The following is a 15390-nucleotide window of genomic DNA, read 5'->3' as shown; positions in this document are numbered from 1 at the left end:
AAGATGCACATTCCTAACCATTCCGTCTCCCTTTTCACCTTTTCTTCTTCTGAGAAATCCTCTTTTGTGCTCTCAACTCTTTCTTCATCCTAGGATCAACCATGCGATAGCGCCCCCTGACACCCTTTGGTCTGCCCTGAACTCCCCTATTCAAGCCGCGGGCGACCACCAGCTTGGCCGGTTGTGTAGGCTTCTTGCGAGCAGCTTTGCTCAATAATTTGGCTATACTCTCCGCCTTTTCTTTTTCCGTCATACCTTCATCATTGGCGAGCATGTCGGACTTCTTCTTAAGCTTCTCCAGCTTTTGAGCAGCCTTAAGCTTCTTTCTTGCCTTTGCCTCCCGAACCTTCTTGATCGGTCGTGCATTGAAGGCCCGAAGCTTCTCCTTGATGGCATTTGCAGCTGCTTTGGTAATGGGCTTGTGCGGTTTATCGTGTTTGCCTTCATCATCAATGAACCACTCTGGCAATCCATCCCTATCGCGGAATGCATGCTTATTGAAGCCGTCATCAATTGCATCATGACTCGTCTTCTGACCAGAGGCAAGTTGATGAGCTAGTGTCATTGCTTCGGCAGTGATTATGTCGATATCTAGGGCAAAAGTGTCAGCTATTACGTTTGAATGTGCAAAATTGGGGTTATTCATCATACCAAGTTTCCCATCTGGAAGGCGCTTGTCTTCCTCCCAGTCATCAGCATTATTGCTTTTGACAACCTCAAAATCATTATCCTCGTCGTCATTATGTTCCTGCGAGTGAGTTTGGTTGGTCTGAGTCTGAGACTGCACTGCTTTCTTGCTACTAGCATGTGCTCCATTCAGCTGTTTATTCTTGGAAGATTGGCCGTTCACAGCAAGATTCTCGGCAAAATTGTTGCCAATTATGTCAACATCCTTCTCGCTGGTAGTGAAGTCTTTGAAAATGTCCCGACTGAAGAATGCTGCGGCTCGCTTAGACAACCCGTCTGATGATGGTGCACTGTCATCGAGATCCGTCAAAAGGCTTCTTGCTGGTTCGTCTTCCTCGTCGTCTGAAGAGTCATCCTCCTCCTCCTCAAGCTCACTTGAATCTGATTTCTCTGCATCCTCGTCCGCGGACAGACCCTCCCATTCGTCATCGGGACGTTCTTCTCTGGCTTTTTTGGCACGATATTTGGCGTCGGCTTCGGCCTTCCGCTCACGATAGTTTTCGTACATGGAATCAAGTTCTCGCTCCAGGAGATCTTCCTCATCGTCGTTTTCGTTTTCACCTCCATCAGATTCTTCAGCGACGTTCTGGGCTGCTATCGGGGTTTGACCTGGAACGACTACCATCTTGCCACGATTCAGTCTGCGTAATGCGCCTGACTTATCCGCAGACTTTAAAGAAAACATGGCACCCTCTCCAATTGGTCCGGATTCCTCCATACCAATGTCCATTGGAGCAACCATGTTGAGCTGCATACGGACAATCTCGCGTTGTTTTTTCTCATTTTCTTTGCGTCGTTCTCGTTTCTTCTTTGAGTTCTCTTTATCCTTCATACTTTGCAATTCTTCCTGGAGGCGAAGTTCCTCGTCCATTGATTCGACCTCAACCACCTCCTCCCCGATCGCAGCTTCCTCCTGGTCCTTCTCCTTTGTTGAAAATCCGAAAATACCCCTCGCCTTAAGCCTCCACTTCAAGAGAAGTTTGAAGTCTTTCCGGCCCAGAACTTTCAGGTCTTGGCAACACTGTCTGATCTCTTCAGTAGTTTCGGGGAGTTTGTCCAACGCGGCCAAGGCTATATCGCCACCGCGCGGCTGCGAAAATGAAAGCTTATTACAAGACCCGAGAATAGCGATTGGATCAGTGGTTTGAATGAATTCGCTAGCAGGAACTTCCTTATACAGGATATAATCGCCTTCGTCGTAGCCTTCTCGTTTTCTCTTCTTGACTTCAGGATTATATACTTTGGCCTCGTTGTTTGGCGTCGCTCCGGTAAGCTCCGCGAAAACATAGCGAGGGTCGAGAAACCGGGGGTCGATGCGCTTGGGAGCTTTAAATCCTCTGCAAACGACAAAAATTTCGGCAGAAACATTTCGAGAGGAAGGCGGCTTCGTGGCTTCGACTTTCGTAAACAGCTGGTTGAGAACCCATAACAATGGGTTATAGTCCTTAGATCGGAAAACCTTGGTGACAAATGTGCCACCTTCAACTAGAAACTCGGTCGCCAACTTCATAGACTGCAAAGCAAGCTCTGCTTGGTTAAACGAGTCCTGAGCCCATGCCGTACCGACATTTGGTGCACCATCGTGCAATACAGTGTCTGCTTTCCATGTTTTCAGATGTTGTCGAATAGTAGCACGACAATTCTCGGTCGTAATATCGCTCTGGAAAGTTATGACTCTGGGTATTGGCTTGATTGGTGCAAGGTCGACACCAACTATCAAGCTATTCATCGGCATTACCTCAGCAGCAACTTGACACCACGACTAGTGGCGAGAGTCAGCTAGCAGGTCTTCATTGAGAATAATTTAGAAAACTTACGCCGGGTGCAGCGCAAAGATCCAGAAGGACCTTGCTCTTCTCCAAGAATCCATATTTCTTGTTCAACTGAATAAGTTTGAAAGCCGCTCGGGCACGATATCCTTTCTCCTTGGCAAGCTTATACCACTTGTCCAGACGGCCCTTGCCGTGCTTCTTTTGAATCGCCATAATGGCGGACGGCCAATGAATGAAAATAAACAGCAGATAGGCCTATTCAACCCGCGCTGTCGAAGCCAAAAATTTTGAAGCAAAAGTTGCTGATAATAGATCGATCACGTGCTGATAACTAAAATAGTGGGGTGGCCCGTGGCTTGTGTTCCACTCTTTTGTTCCAGGACTTTAGTGGGATGATTGGTGGCGCGTGTTGTTGTGACCTCAGGAGCCAGACTCCCATGGCACTATGGCTAATCCTAACTCTTGGCAGACATTGAATTCGCAACTTACATTACCAATTCTTGAACGCTTACCTCCGGACTCGAATCGGCCTTCTGGCTTCAAGGTCCCGTTCAGGGCCGTATGCACAACTGCATATTTGCTCTCAACAAACTACTCTCATTACAATGAGTTCACGGGTTCTTGCTGCGGGCTTGCGGCCTGTGACGCGACGTGCATTCGTCAGTGTCAACCGACAACTACACCGATTCCCTAACGGGGGGCTGTTGCGAGCAGACTCATCCATCCGAGCGACCAGAAAGCGCATGTGGTTTGGTGGCAACTCGTTTCATAATGCTGTCATTGCTAGGAATGCCTCGTTTGCCCGTTTCTTACCTAAGCTAGTTGTCAAGTTCGCTAGAATACCAGCAATGTTTGGTGGCTTGGCAATCGGTGCTTTTGCTTGGGTTCAATATCAAGCAAATCGTATGTCGCTATAGTACATTGTCGGCATTTTTAGCTTTATTCTCGAGACCATTCTAACTCTTTGCAGAGGCCAGCACTTATGCTATCGAGCTTTTCAATACGACAAAAGATACCGTAACGTCGACGGCGACAAGCTTATTCGACACCGCGAAGGATGTTGCTGCTCAAACTCGGCAAGGTTGGGAAAACACGAAGGAGCAGGTCGAGACGCCAGAATGGTTAAAACGGATGCTCAGAATCCATGAAGATATCGGCACCGGAGGCAACGGCGGAGCGGGTGGCGGGGGCGGGCCAAAACAGAGCAGAACAGGTACTGGGGTGGCTGCTGCTGCGTCTGCGGCAGCCTATGGCTACGAGAAGACTTCAGAAAACGATGCTCGAGATTCAGAGGAGGTTGCGAGAGATGACCAGATGATGGTTCTTACGAAGAAGATGATCGAGATCAGAAGTATGCTTCAAAAAGTTGGGCAGTCCAGCTCGTTGACACTTCCATCCATCGTCGTCATCGGTTCACAGTCATCGGGGAAGAGCTCTGTTCTGGAGGCGATTGTTGGACACGAATTTCTTCCAAAGGGCTCGAATATGGTTACTCGCAGACCAATCGAGCTCACGCTAGTGAACACGCCTGCGTCAAAGGACGAGTACGGAGAGTTCCCGGACCTCGGTTTAAGACATATTTCAGATTTTTCATCCATCCAAAGAACGCTGACGGAACTCAACATGGCAGTATCAAACGCCGACTGTGTGTCTGATGATCCTATCCATCTTACTATTTATTCGCCCAACGTCCCCGACTTGTCTCTGATTGACTTACCTGGTTACATCCAAGTTGTTGGACAAAACCAACCACTTCAATTGAAGCAGAAGATCTCGGAACTATGTGATAAATACATTCAGCCGCCAAATGTGATTCTAGCCATCTCAGCAGCCGATGTGGATCTCGCCAATTCAACCGCCTTGAGGGCATCTCGCCGAGTAGACCCAAGAGGCGAGCGAACTATTGGCGTCGTCACCAAGATGGACCTAGTTGACCCTACTCGCGGCGCCGCCATTCTAAATGACAAACAATACCCACTTCGGCTAGGCTACGTTGGAGTCGTATCCAAAGCACCGTCTTCCCAAGGATTGTTCAAGATGGGTCCAGCCAATTTAATGTCATCGATAGCCAAACACGAGAACAGCTACTTTTCATCTCACCCCCTCGAGTTTGGCCCGGATGCCGGTGTCAATGTCGGCACCATAACATTACGCAAAAAGTTGATGCATGTCCTTGAGCAAACCATGTCATCCAGCTTACAGAGCACGAGTGACGCTATCCGGCAGGAGCTTGAAGAGGCGACATACGAATTTAAAGTACAATACAACGATCGGCCGCTATCCGCAGAGTCGTATCTCGCTGAGAGTTTAGACGCTTTCAAGCACTCTTTCAAGCAGTTTACAGTAGAGTTCGGTCGGCCGCAAATGCGCGAATTGCTAAAAAGCGAACTTGACCAGAAAGTCTTGGATCTTTTAGCAGCCAGATACTGGAACAAACCTATCACAGATCTGTCTCAGGCTCAAGTAGAGCCTGACCATATCTCAGATCTTCCGAAAGCGGAAGCTTCCTCGCTGTACTGGCACCGGCAGCTTGATGCATCAGCCTCAGCACTCACCAAGCTCGGTGTTGGGCGTCTCGCCACGACGGTAGTATCCTCCTCTTTGCAAGACCACGTTGACCAGCTACTCAATAATTCTAATTTTGCAACACATCCTTTCGCTCGCCAAGCCATATTAGAGGCAGCATCAACCATTCTCAACGAAAGGTTCTACAGTACCAGCGATCAAGTAGAAAATTGTATTAAGCCTTTCAAATTTGAGATTGACATCGAGGAACGCGAATGGGCCCAGGGCCGGCAACACGTAGGAGACGTGTTGAAGAAGGAGCTACAAGACTGTGAAGCTGCCTTGAGCGGACTTGAGTCATCCATTGGCGGTCGAAGAAAGTTAAAGGAAGTGATGAATTTTGTTGATAAGGCCAGGAAAGGCGACATTGTCGTAGAAGGCGATGGTCGAAGTGGCGCTGGCGGTTTTAGCGCTGCACTACTCGCCAAAGGTATGTTGCTCCTCTTCATCGCTCTATCCTAAAGCAATTGCGACAATTGGAGACTTAAGGTCTAATCGCAAACAGGGCGTGAGGCAGTATTCCTTCGTGATCGTGCAGATATCATCAAGATGCGACTCATGGCCGTCAAGTCCAAACAATGCGCATCTGTCAAGAACAAGTACTATTGCCCTGAAGTGTTCTTGGATTCTGCAGCATCAAAACTAGCTTCTACAGCTGTGCTTTTCATCAATGTAGAATTGCTGTCTGAATTTTACTATAACTTCCCTCGAGAACTAGACCTTCGTCTCGGTCGCCATCTAACTGAAGAAGAAGTGGAAAGATTTGCCAAGGAGGACCCCAAGATTCGGCGCCACCTGGAGGTTATTCGCAGAAAAGAGCTTTTGGAGCTTGTTCTTGAGAAAATGGACAGCTTAAAGCAACTAGAGGGCAGAGAACGTGAACGGTTGACTGACGGACGAAGACATGGCGGACAGAGGCAGCGTGGTAGATGGGGTCTGTTTTAATTGTGTCAAGCCACGGATCATGCAACCATGGTAGGTGGCACTAGGAATACGGGCTTCGGGAATTCTGAGTTGTATGCGAAATGCAACGAGTTTTATCTCCATCCATTGCTGTCTTCTCTCTCTCTCTCTCTCTCTCTCTCTCTCTCTCTCTCTCTCTCTTATCTTTTCTCTTTCTGTCTTGTTACTTATATACACGGTTTGTAGACTACATGCAGATGGCACAATGTCGGCCTCCGGAAGCAAGGATACCCTTCTCATATACTATGTACATCGAAGCTACATTCATCAGTGCCCAGTGTTTCGGTTCCGAGTCGTGATGTGTCATCTAGGCAACGTGGTAGCGATGAAAAAGGGAAACAGCTACTACTAGCTTGACGCTATTATGTCGCGTCGCCTTTTAAATTGATAACATACTAAAAGCGATCGCAAGGGATCTAATCGGATAGTTACAGGACTACTCAAGAGCTTGCATCAGGGTGAATTTGCAACGTAGCCTCCCATCGTGTATTCCCGCCCACGCCGTATCCTTCTCCAAGCCTGTTTTGGATCAATGACGATACTCGGTTCCGCAACTTGCTGACTGCTACTTCATCGCAACCCCTCACAACGCTCACCCTTAGATTAGCCATGCAAAGACCGTAGTGAACCTGCCAAAATTGGGACTCCTCAACTCGGGTTATCGTAGTGTCTGACTCAATTTCCCTCAACACGGCCGTGACTCCAGAGTTGCCGTTGGTTCCACCATACGACATCAACAACATCAGACCTTGCGCAATTACCACTCGCATGCCAAGGCCGAACATGGCAACTGCAATGGCGGCGCAGATCAGTCTATCCAACCAAGCATAGAGATAGATCGAGAGTAGCGGCAGAAGCGCAACAATGATGGAAAAAAGGAGCGTCAGAAAGTGAAACGGGTTGGACAGGACGCTTGGTAGTGCGGCCAAGTACGAGACCCTCATGACCTTTGCAATGCGCGAGTGGTTTTTCAGCCCATATGCAGAGACTAGTGTGCTGATGATAGCAACGGCCGCTACAAGATCAATAGAAGTTGCAGATATGCGGTCATGGCCATGCTCGTGGTGTGCCTCGTGATTTCCCAAAGTCTCCAGGAAATGCTTCAGATTGTGCGAGACGAGATCGAAACCTCCAAAGAGGAGGAATATGGACATGGCGAATCCAGCGAGTACTTCGGCTCTCTCTAGCCCAAAGGGATGGCGAATGCTACTGCGTCGCCAAACTTCAAAATTTCCTAATACTTCCACCGCAACACATACAGCAGCGCTGCCAGCGTCAAAGAAGACCAAGTGAGATAAAGCCATTGCAGAAAGCGATCCTTCAGATCTGAAGAAGATAAAGGTGGCGACTGCCAGATGGCACATGCTCCAATAAAGTCTAGTCCGTTGTTCTTTGTGCATACTCTTCCATGCTTCTACTAGTGTCGGTATGGGTAACGAAGCTGGGAGAACAGGAGGCGGTCTCGGCGGCGGTTCTTGGAATATTTGATGTTGTGCTGAGATACTGCTATGCTTGTACCTGTGGCCACGACGCTGGCCAATATTCTGCACCGATTTTCAGAGTTAGTCATCATTTCAAAAACAATATTACTACTTTGCAAAGTAGAATGGGGGCACAGGAGGCGCGGAGTACCGATTTAACAGGCGACGTAGATATCACCTGTGTTTGGAAATTGAATGGGTTATGGGGAACACCAGTAGAGGTAATATCTACTGGTTGGGTTTCAGACGTCATGGCCGCCGAAGGCGCGAGAAGGCGTGATTCGAGTTGCCGCGTCTGATTGTCAGGTTCCCCCACACTCCCAGAATCAGTATCGTCTACCAATACCGTAGGCGGAAGATCAATTCGAGGAGTAGACGACGGGTTGTAATGCTCGGCTTTGAACGACTCCATAAGCCCCGGTTGTGTTGATCTCATCTGGCTCTGTCGCAGGATACTCTTGTTGTACGAGGTTATAATGTTAAAACAGCATGTCTTTTAGAGTAATAATGGCGGGTACTTTCGGTAACGCTATTGGGCAAACGTCGACGGTCTGGCTTGCTCTTTCTACAGATACACTGAAAGTATCCTTGGCATTGAAGTTGAGGGTAGGCTACCTAGGTAGGTTGGGAGGAACGGTTCGTCGTGGGAGGTTATGCTACTCGTTGTGGCTGTCATTGACGTGATCTCGAAAGGCCACGACGAAAGTTCGGTGGAGTGAAGAGGAAATGTACTTGCGCACTATCACAGAACAGATCAAGCTTCGCGGCATTGCTACTGCAGGGGATGTGGCCAATCCTCCCCCTACTTATGCTGAGTAACGCATATAGGTACCTGATACTTAAGTAAAGTACTATTGCCTGGGTGCAAGCGCTCTGTACTAAGTAGAGGTACTCGCACCTAAGCCGGTAAGTTGCGCTAAAGGGCTTATTTGGCCCAAGTAGCGAAGTACTGGTAGTACTGGCCGTATATGGTCTGTGCGGGCCTGGCACCACCTACCTGTTGGGCCATGGCAGACAAGGCATGCGCCTCCAGCCAACATTTGGGCCATTGAGATGCGACGCAGTAAAGTTCAAATATTCCATGTCGCATTTTTTCTAGCAGCGTACTACAACGCATTTCAGCTGTCTCGCTGCCTTGAACGACCTGACACTTGGTCTTGTCTTTGACCACGATCAATCTGTCAAAGCAGCGAACCTGCGCGGAAACCGGTCCTGCCGACGAGTGTGTACAGCTATTCTCAAATAAAAATCCCGACAGACTTCCTGGTCCTGAAAAATAACGTTCTCAAAGGAGCAGCGTGGCCATCTGTACGCGCAATGGACAATGACACGAGCGACGCCGTGCAACACGACGAGCAACAGTCAACATCAGTCCATCGACGGACACCTTCTGGTTCCGGAATTCTATCAAAATTTCCCTTCATGAGAACATCTGCAGAAATTAAGACACGCCTAGACATCGAAGAAGAAGACACAATAAACTCAGTGGCCACCGCGCCGTCGTCACTCGCTCCCTTGACGCAGCTGCAAAAGACTCGGCGTCGACGAGGCTCCCTTAGAAAGGCAGCCCTTCTCGGGCGCGGTGCACAGCGTGAGAAAAAGGACACTAAGCTATTGAAGATTGACACCTCGCATACTGCTGCATTTGGAGCGGGTGTGGTTGGGGCATCGTCGTCCTCTACCGCCACTGAACGAGACGCCCTGGGCCTTAAGACATCCGATTTCACGCTTCACACGGTATCAACGGATATGTCTCTTCAGAACTCGGCGACTTCTAACCAGTCAGGAGTGAATGCAATAGCTAACGGAGGTCACGGCGAACAGGATACAGAGCGACGCAACTCTTATAACTCAACGACGGATGAGGAGGATGTACTACACATTTCCCACAATCAAGGCCCTCCACTCTCCACCTTGTCTGTGTCATCCGGATCTGAATCCTATTATACGAACCGAACAACTGCCCCCCGCCGCAGATCATTCCAACAAACGAAGTCTCCACTATCCTACAGTGGCATTTCTACAACAGCTCTCCCTCATCCAGACTCTGATTGGGATTATTCAGAAACTGAGTGGTGGGGGTGGGTTGTCCTTACTGTGACTTGGTTCGTCTTCGTCATTGGCATGGGATCGTGCTTGAATGTCTGGACTTGGGCGTGGGACGTTGGCAAAACACCGTACGCACCTCCTGAGCTTGAAAACGACGAGACTCTACCAATAGTCGGGTATTATCCAGCGCTCATCATATTGACGGGTGTCATGGCTTGGGTTTGGGTTGTAGTCGCTTGGGTGGGAATGAAGTACTTTCGGCATGCCAAAATTAGTGGTGATTGAATCGATCTCAGAAAACCAGCCGTGTTTGACAATATCTCTAGCGCCGAGCTATTTACACAGTGTGTTGTGGTGGCCTCTTCGATCATCCATCCGGCGGCTTCATCCAGAAAGCCCTGCATATCGAGATCATATCTAGGAGTGCTCTCTTCCGTTTGCTAGCTAACAAGCTGGGAGTCGGAGTGACGGAAGCTCGAGTTGCGACCTCTTCTTATGTGCAGTTGACACGAATAGTTTTGAGCTGTAGATGAGTCGTCTGTCGACTAATGTCCCCTACATCTATTGTATTGACTGCGCGTTAGGCAAGAGGAACAACCAGGTTCCAAAACAATATGTCTGCAGAAAGCTACCAATATGCTCTGTCGGTTAGCAAACTATCTTTCGAGGCATATAACCTACCGTGCCATTTGAAATTCAATACCATGAGTCTTGTTTTCGACTATCTATTTTGGATGCCCTTGGCCTCCGTTGAGCCGCGCTATGCAGAATGTTTCGATGATTTGCCGGAAGTCAAATTCCTAAAATATTGTCCTCGGGGCATGCTTCGCATCGCCGCCAGGCGCAGGGCTCTTGGCCGAGCGAGGCTTGTCTATTGTCGAAGGTAGGAAGCACTTCTGAAGTGCATCTAATACATCCATCCGGGCTACACACAAACAGCGGATTGGCATGGTATACAATAATTGAACTGTAACAGGCGGCAGCTAATCGTCAGGTTGCTGAGCTAGCCAAAGTTGTCAAATTCAACTGACTGCCAACTATTGAATAGGTGTTCTAGTAGAGCTAAAAAAAAGTTTAAACGGACCGCATGCATCGAGTAAATAGTCGGGTTGAGAATGAACGCCGCACACCAGCATCGGGTCGTTTCATACCAGTCCTTCCCAAACAACTACTGGTTCCATACGCCATTTGGTGGGGCAGCTCTCACGTTATAGCTCAAGCGTTGGCACTTAACGATCAAAGCCTGGCACTTACTGTGTCACGACAAGCACTAGGGGCTCCTCTGCAGTTCTTAGTGGCGTTGCGCTGTCTCCGTGCTAAATTGATGTCAACTGATCTGTCTGCTGCATGCAGAGGCCAAGCTAGGGGGCGAAATTTGACGGCCATCCTCACATCATCTGGCCAGACACGGTGCTTTGTCCCTTGGCACTGTGATTCGGGCGCTGGAGCCACCCATGATTACCAGACATGTGTCTGGTCTGGTGCTCAAGTTGTACTACCTACAGCTAGGTACATTCTCAAGTACAAAGGCCTGGCAGACATCACTAGGCGTTTTAGCCATTGCTAAGTGCCTTGCTTAGGCCACGGACAACGTTCTCAAGCGGCAACTCCTCAACACTGAAACTAGCAAATCTATACTGTCACGAATGAAGGGAACTGGTTTTGTGCTTTGGGTTTATTCTTTTAGAATTTTATTTTATTTTCTTTGCACTTCTTTTTGTAGGCTCGCGGTCGGGCTGGTGTTGGCACCTGGAGACAAAGGTGGATGCGAAATTTCCGCATACTTAAGTACTTTACCCAAGGCTACGAGCGTTGGCAGAGGCCAACGCCCGCAGCGACCGCTAAGACTTGGGCTAACAATGAAGGCCAGAAACCCGATGATAAAGTTGACTTGGGAAGAACGGATCTTGTAGTGATTACTATTAATTGATATTGTATTAAATTCCTACCAAAACGTACAGTATTCAGATACCCAGATACTTGGGCGGAAAGTCGTCGACATGTCCCTGGAACATGCACAGCAATGCAGCCTCAGCCCTGAGTCCTCTGGCAAATAAGGGAGGCACTAACCAGGCCCCAGTGCCCAACCAAAATGCAGCCTCCAGTACCACTTTCCAGCGTTGCGTCTCTCGTTCCGTTGAACCATTGATGGTCCCAGCTGTAGGGAGCAGCACGAATTGAGTGCCGCCACACCCTCCTTGGCCGGTCCTGGCCTCCCGAGATGCTCCATGTCACGACTGGTCTGTACATGTGGTGCCATTAATCGCTTGCCCATTAGTAGCCCCTAGGCCCAATGTCCAACCTCCACCAGCCTCTCAATGTTTTCCCCCCTTCAAGGTTCCCTGCTTACCCCCTTCAACCACCGTCTTCCGCTTCACGGCCACGGCGCCATCTTCGAACTCTCGGCAGCTCGAAAGGCACAGCTCCTCGCGCTGCTTCATCGACGAGACCGAATTTCGCACAACAGACACCAGGACCGTAACGTCCCTACGAAGCTGTCTTCTCAGCCACTGCTGATTGCGTTGCTCTCCTCTCCCGGTCGACGGTCCATTGTGCACACTCCCTTCGCCGCCGCCTCCCGCGTCTCGGTCCTAGTTGCACCCAGCTTTTGCCTGAAACACCGCAAGCCTACGCTCACCCTTCTACCTCTCGACAACGACAACGGCATACTTTCGCTCTTTAGCATTCACTCCACATCAGCCTCAATCAGCAGCGTTTTACTGCTTGGACACATCTAGGCTGTGGTGTTGCGCTGTTGCCCATTAGAGTGTGCTCGGCAGCAAGCCGCCACTCGGCCACCCCGGTCACATCTTCAGGCTTCTGTCATCCTACCTGCCTTAACAACCTCTGCTATCGAGACCTCGTGGTCAATCAACATCTTAACCTCCCAAAATTCCGTGTAACCAATTTGGCTTCCATAGTTACCACGCCGGGCCCCTCAGACAGAGGGGCTACCCTACTCAGGTCTCAAAATACCTCCAGGCGCTCATCTAGCCGTTGCTTTGTCTGTTACCACCTGTCAACTCGCCCTTGGATGGGGTTCATCTGCTCAAGATGAGGGAAGTCAATTTCAGCATCCCGAACGTCAACAAGGCGTCTGTTGGCATCACGACTGCGCTGTATGACCGTCGAGCACTTGACTGCACATCTACCTTGCCGCTCATCAACTCCCTCAACCACCTTGCATACCTGACCACGTCTTCAGCTCGTATCCGCGACATTTTAACTGTCGATGGAGGCATCGAACGTCTCGTCTGCATATTAAAGCAAGGCCGGAGTAAAGATATGATGGGCATGTGGAAATGGAATCTTGCTTTCCAATGTGTGGTTAATATCGGTGTCCGAGGAACTGAAAATGTACGCACTCGTGTTGTCGAGGCCGACATGGTGCCAGTAATAGCCACCATTCTTGACAATTACATCAAAATCATCGAAAAATGCCGCGAAAAGGCGGAAGAAGCCAGCCAGAAACAGATACATGAACATCACCGTCGTCACAGAGGACACGATCATCGCAGCTCCTCCAAACCAGCGACTTCCTTCGCCAACCGGTCTACTCGCCTTGAGCCCGATCAGAGGTCTGCTGTCCGACGCCACGGCCCTCCTCCCTCCATTGACGTGTCTGCGAGCTACGCTGGGCCGTCTACAACTTCGGCCCAGTCTACCGTTGAAGCCGTAACGGCAGCCTCGCGAGCTACTGCCACAACACCGGAGCGAGGTGCAACCACTGGGACCCGCCACCGGTACAGTTTCCGAGCGAGCGACACCCGTCAACCCAATCCTCTTTCGGCTGGACCAGCACTGCAGCCTCTGGCGGGAGCAACATCAGTTGTAGAGAGTATTGATGGGTTCGTGCGACCTGTTCGTGACTCGGATCGTTTGGCATCTATGGCACTGTTCGGCCATGGTGGCAATGGATCTCAACCCACTTCCCCTACTACACCACTTCCCCTACCACAACTGCGCTCTCCAACAGTGCGACCTATAGCGCCATCGAATGCTGCGGCTGCTGCCGCCGTTGCGGCAACCACTGCCCTGGACGCTTCAGATCGCCCACGGAGGAGGCCCTCTATCAGACACCAGACGTCCACGGTAGAAACTGACGATTTAAATGCCGACAGCATGCCATCTGATGAATCTCCCGATGCCGACATGACTGGGACAACTGAAATGCAGTCTACAGTCGGTATCCAAGATATTTCCATGGAGGACGGAGAGAGCATATTGGCGGGCTCATCATTGGAGCTGAATACACCGACGGTGTCGGAAACACACCAAGACCCTGGCACTTTTAATATCACGCACCGCAATGCCATCGACGGCAGTATCGGGAACACGACCAATCCCACACCAGTGCCCACAATGGGATTATCCCCAGGCCGGCCGGCCATGGTCACACCACCGCAGCAACCCGCTCCCAACTCGACTGTGCCGAGGTATCTACTGGATCGTCACGTCGTTCCAACAGCGCAAATGCTCGCTGTGATGCCACGAGAAGAAGATGTATTAATGTCCCTGCAACTTTTGGCCTATGTCTCGAAGTACTGTGGGCTTCGGTCATACTTCCAGAAGAGTCACTTGGTGCCTAAACTCTCCTTGGGTATAAACTTGGCGGCACTTGATGGGGAGGAAGATGCAGCTGACATGGAGGATCCTGATGATTCTGACGAGGAATACCTACTACCTAATGATTTCAACCTTTTCCCTCTCGTTGAGAAGTTTACTGTTCGATATCACAGCACTGATATGCAATATTGGGCCGGGGTTGTTATGCGGAATCTCTGCCGCAAGGACGATACTCGTGGCGGCATTCGACAGTGTGCCTACTACCAGTGTGGAAAGTGGGAAGAGTACACCAGACAATTTGCCAAGTGTCGCCGGTGTCGCCGTACCAAATACTGCAGTAAGGAATGTCAGAAAAGCGCATGGGCCTTCCATCGTCATTGGTGCGTCGCCGCATCGCAGTAAGCGAATGATAGGAGCCAGGGGCACCAGTTTTATTTGTTTTCTTTTCAATAGTCTGCGGAAGGTTGCACCTGCATAGCACATCACAGCGTTGATCAGCGCACGGCATTTCATCTCGATACCACGGGTTTTCACGGCGTCATGGGTGGAACATGGCATTCTAGCATTACGTCCTACTTTCCTCTTTGATTTGGCAGACTCTCATCGCAATCAACACCTTCTTGGGCGCTACGAGTTGACCTTGTGCACCAGCTATTTTACAGAGCCTCTTTGCTGTCGTAAGAGGACATTTACCACAAAAACAAAGAAAAAAGACAATACCCCTGCACATGAAATTACAGCTGGAAGGTACTACCTACACATATATGCACCGCAAAAATGAAAATGTCCTGTCAGGTGGACAGAATCTTTGAACCTTGAGCATGTTCGATCAAAGGAACCCATTATCGGGAGCGCTTTCGAAAACATCACGGGCTAGCTTAGCCAGCGAACCTCAATTATCTTCAAAGCTCGATGGCATTGGCTTAAAAGGCGACATCGACTGTGTGAGAATTAGTCTCCCAAAGACTATGGCTACGTGAAGTTTCGTAGGTTCACTGGTTGTCATGGGGAAGGACGAGGTACCGGAAGGACTTTATAGGAGCAAGCCGAAGTAGAGTATGCGATAGGAGGAGTATGGTAGGGCTATGAAGAATCTCTTATATCTTCCTTTGAGTCATAGATGAATGGAGCAACGACATTATGATGTTAATATTGGCTTCTCTACGGTTCCCATCACGTTGATATGGTGGCTGCCTTCTAATCGCGGTTAACATTAGCACGCTCAGTACAAGCATAGTTACCATGCAGATTTGAATTATATTATTCTGACGGCATTAGAGTATGGCATGGGGCTCATGCAAACGCCC

At 49.7% G+C, this 15390-nt stretch overlaps 6 protein-coding genes across 6 annotated transcripts; 4 read left to right on the top strand and 2 right to left on the bottom strand.

Moving 5' to 3' along the window:
* Window positions 1-34: 34 nt before the first annotated feature.
* On the bottom strand, window positions 35-2672 carry SPB1 (AdoMet-dependent rRNA methyltransferase SPB1; the record flags this gene model as incomplete). Its single annotated transcript, XM_014691276.1, has 3 exons — window positions 35-591; window positions 652-2449; window positions 2505-2672. 3 exons carry the CDS (start codon window positions 2670-2672, stop codon window positions 35-37), a joined length of 2523 nt encoding a protein of 840 aa, XP_014546762.1.
* Window positions 2673-3064: 392 nt separating this feature from the next.
* On the top strand, window positions 3065-5969 carry msp1 (the record flags this gene model as incomplete). The annotated part of the gene is made up of 3 exons (XM_014691277.1): window positions 3065-3362; window positions 3430-5454; window positions 5530-5969. 3 exons carry the CDS (start codon window positions 3065-3067, stop codon window positions 5967-5969), a joined length of 2763 nt encoding a protein of 920 aa, XP_014546763.1.
* Window positions 5970-6427: 458 nt separating this feature from the next.
* G6M90_00g095660 (uncharacterized protein) lies at window positions 6428-7904 on the bottom strand (the record flags this gene model as incomplete). Its single annotated transcript, XM_066131499.1, has 2 exons — window positions 6428-7531; window positions 7647-7904. The coding sequence occupies 2 exons, from the start codon at window positions 7902-7904 to the stop codon at window positions 6428-6430; spliced, it is 1362 nt and encodes a 453-aa protein (XP_065987559.1).
* An 881-nt stretch (window positions 7905-8785) lies between these two features.
* Window positions 8786-9802, top strand: G6M90_00g095650 (uncharacterized protein; the record flags this gene model as incomplete). The annotated part of the gene is made up of 1 exon (XM_014691279.1): window positions 8786-9802. The coding sequence occupies one exon, from the start codon at window positions 8786-8788 to the stop codon at window positions 9800-9802; it is 1017 nt and encodes a 338-aa protein (XP_014546765.1).
* A 2033-nt stretch (window positions 9803-11835) lies between these two features.
* Window positions 11836-12255, top strand: G6M90_00g095640 (uncharacterized protein; the record flags this gene model as incomplete). Its single annotated transcript, XM_014691280.1, has 1 exon — window positions 11836-12255. The coding sequence occupies one exon, from the start codon at window positions 11836-11838 to the stop codon at window positions 12253-12255; it is 420 nt and encodes a 139-aa protein (XP_014546766.1).
* A 316-nt stretch (window positions 12256-12571) lies between these two features.
* samB (MYND-type zinc finger protein samB) lies at window positions 12572-14485 on the top strand (the record flags this gene model as incomplete). Its single annotated transcript, XM_014691281.1, has 1 exon — window positions 12572-14485. One exon carries the CDS (start codon window positions 12572-12574, stop codon window positions 14483-14485), a length of 1914 nt encoding a protein of 637 aa, XP_014546767.1.
* Between the last annotated feature and the right edge of the window lie 905 nt (window positions 14486-15390).

The sequence above is a fragment of the Metarhizium brunneum genome, chromosome 6 (genome assembly GCF_013426205.1).
Source record: "Metarhizium brunneum chromosome 6, complete sequence".
In the NCBI taxonomy this organism is placed as follows: domain Eukaryota; kingdom Fungi; phylum Ascomycota; class Sordariomycetes; order Hypocreales; family Clavicipitaceae; genus Metarhizium; species Metarhizium brunneum.
This window is presented reverse-complemented; position numbering and strand designations above follow the sequence as displayed.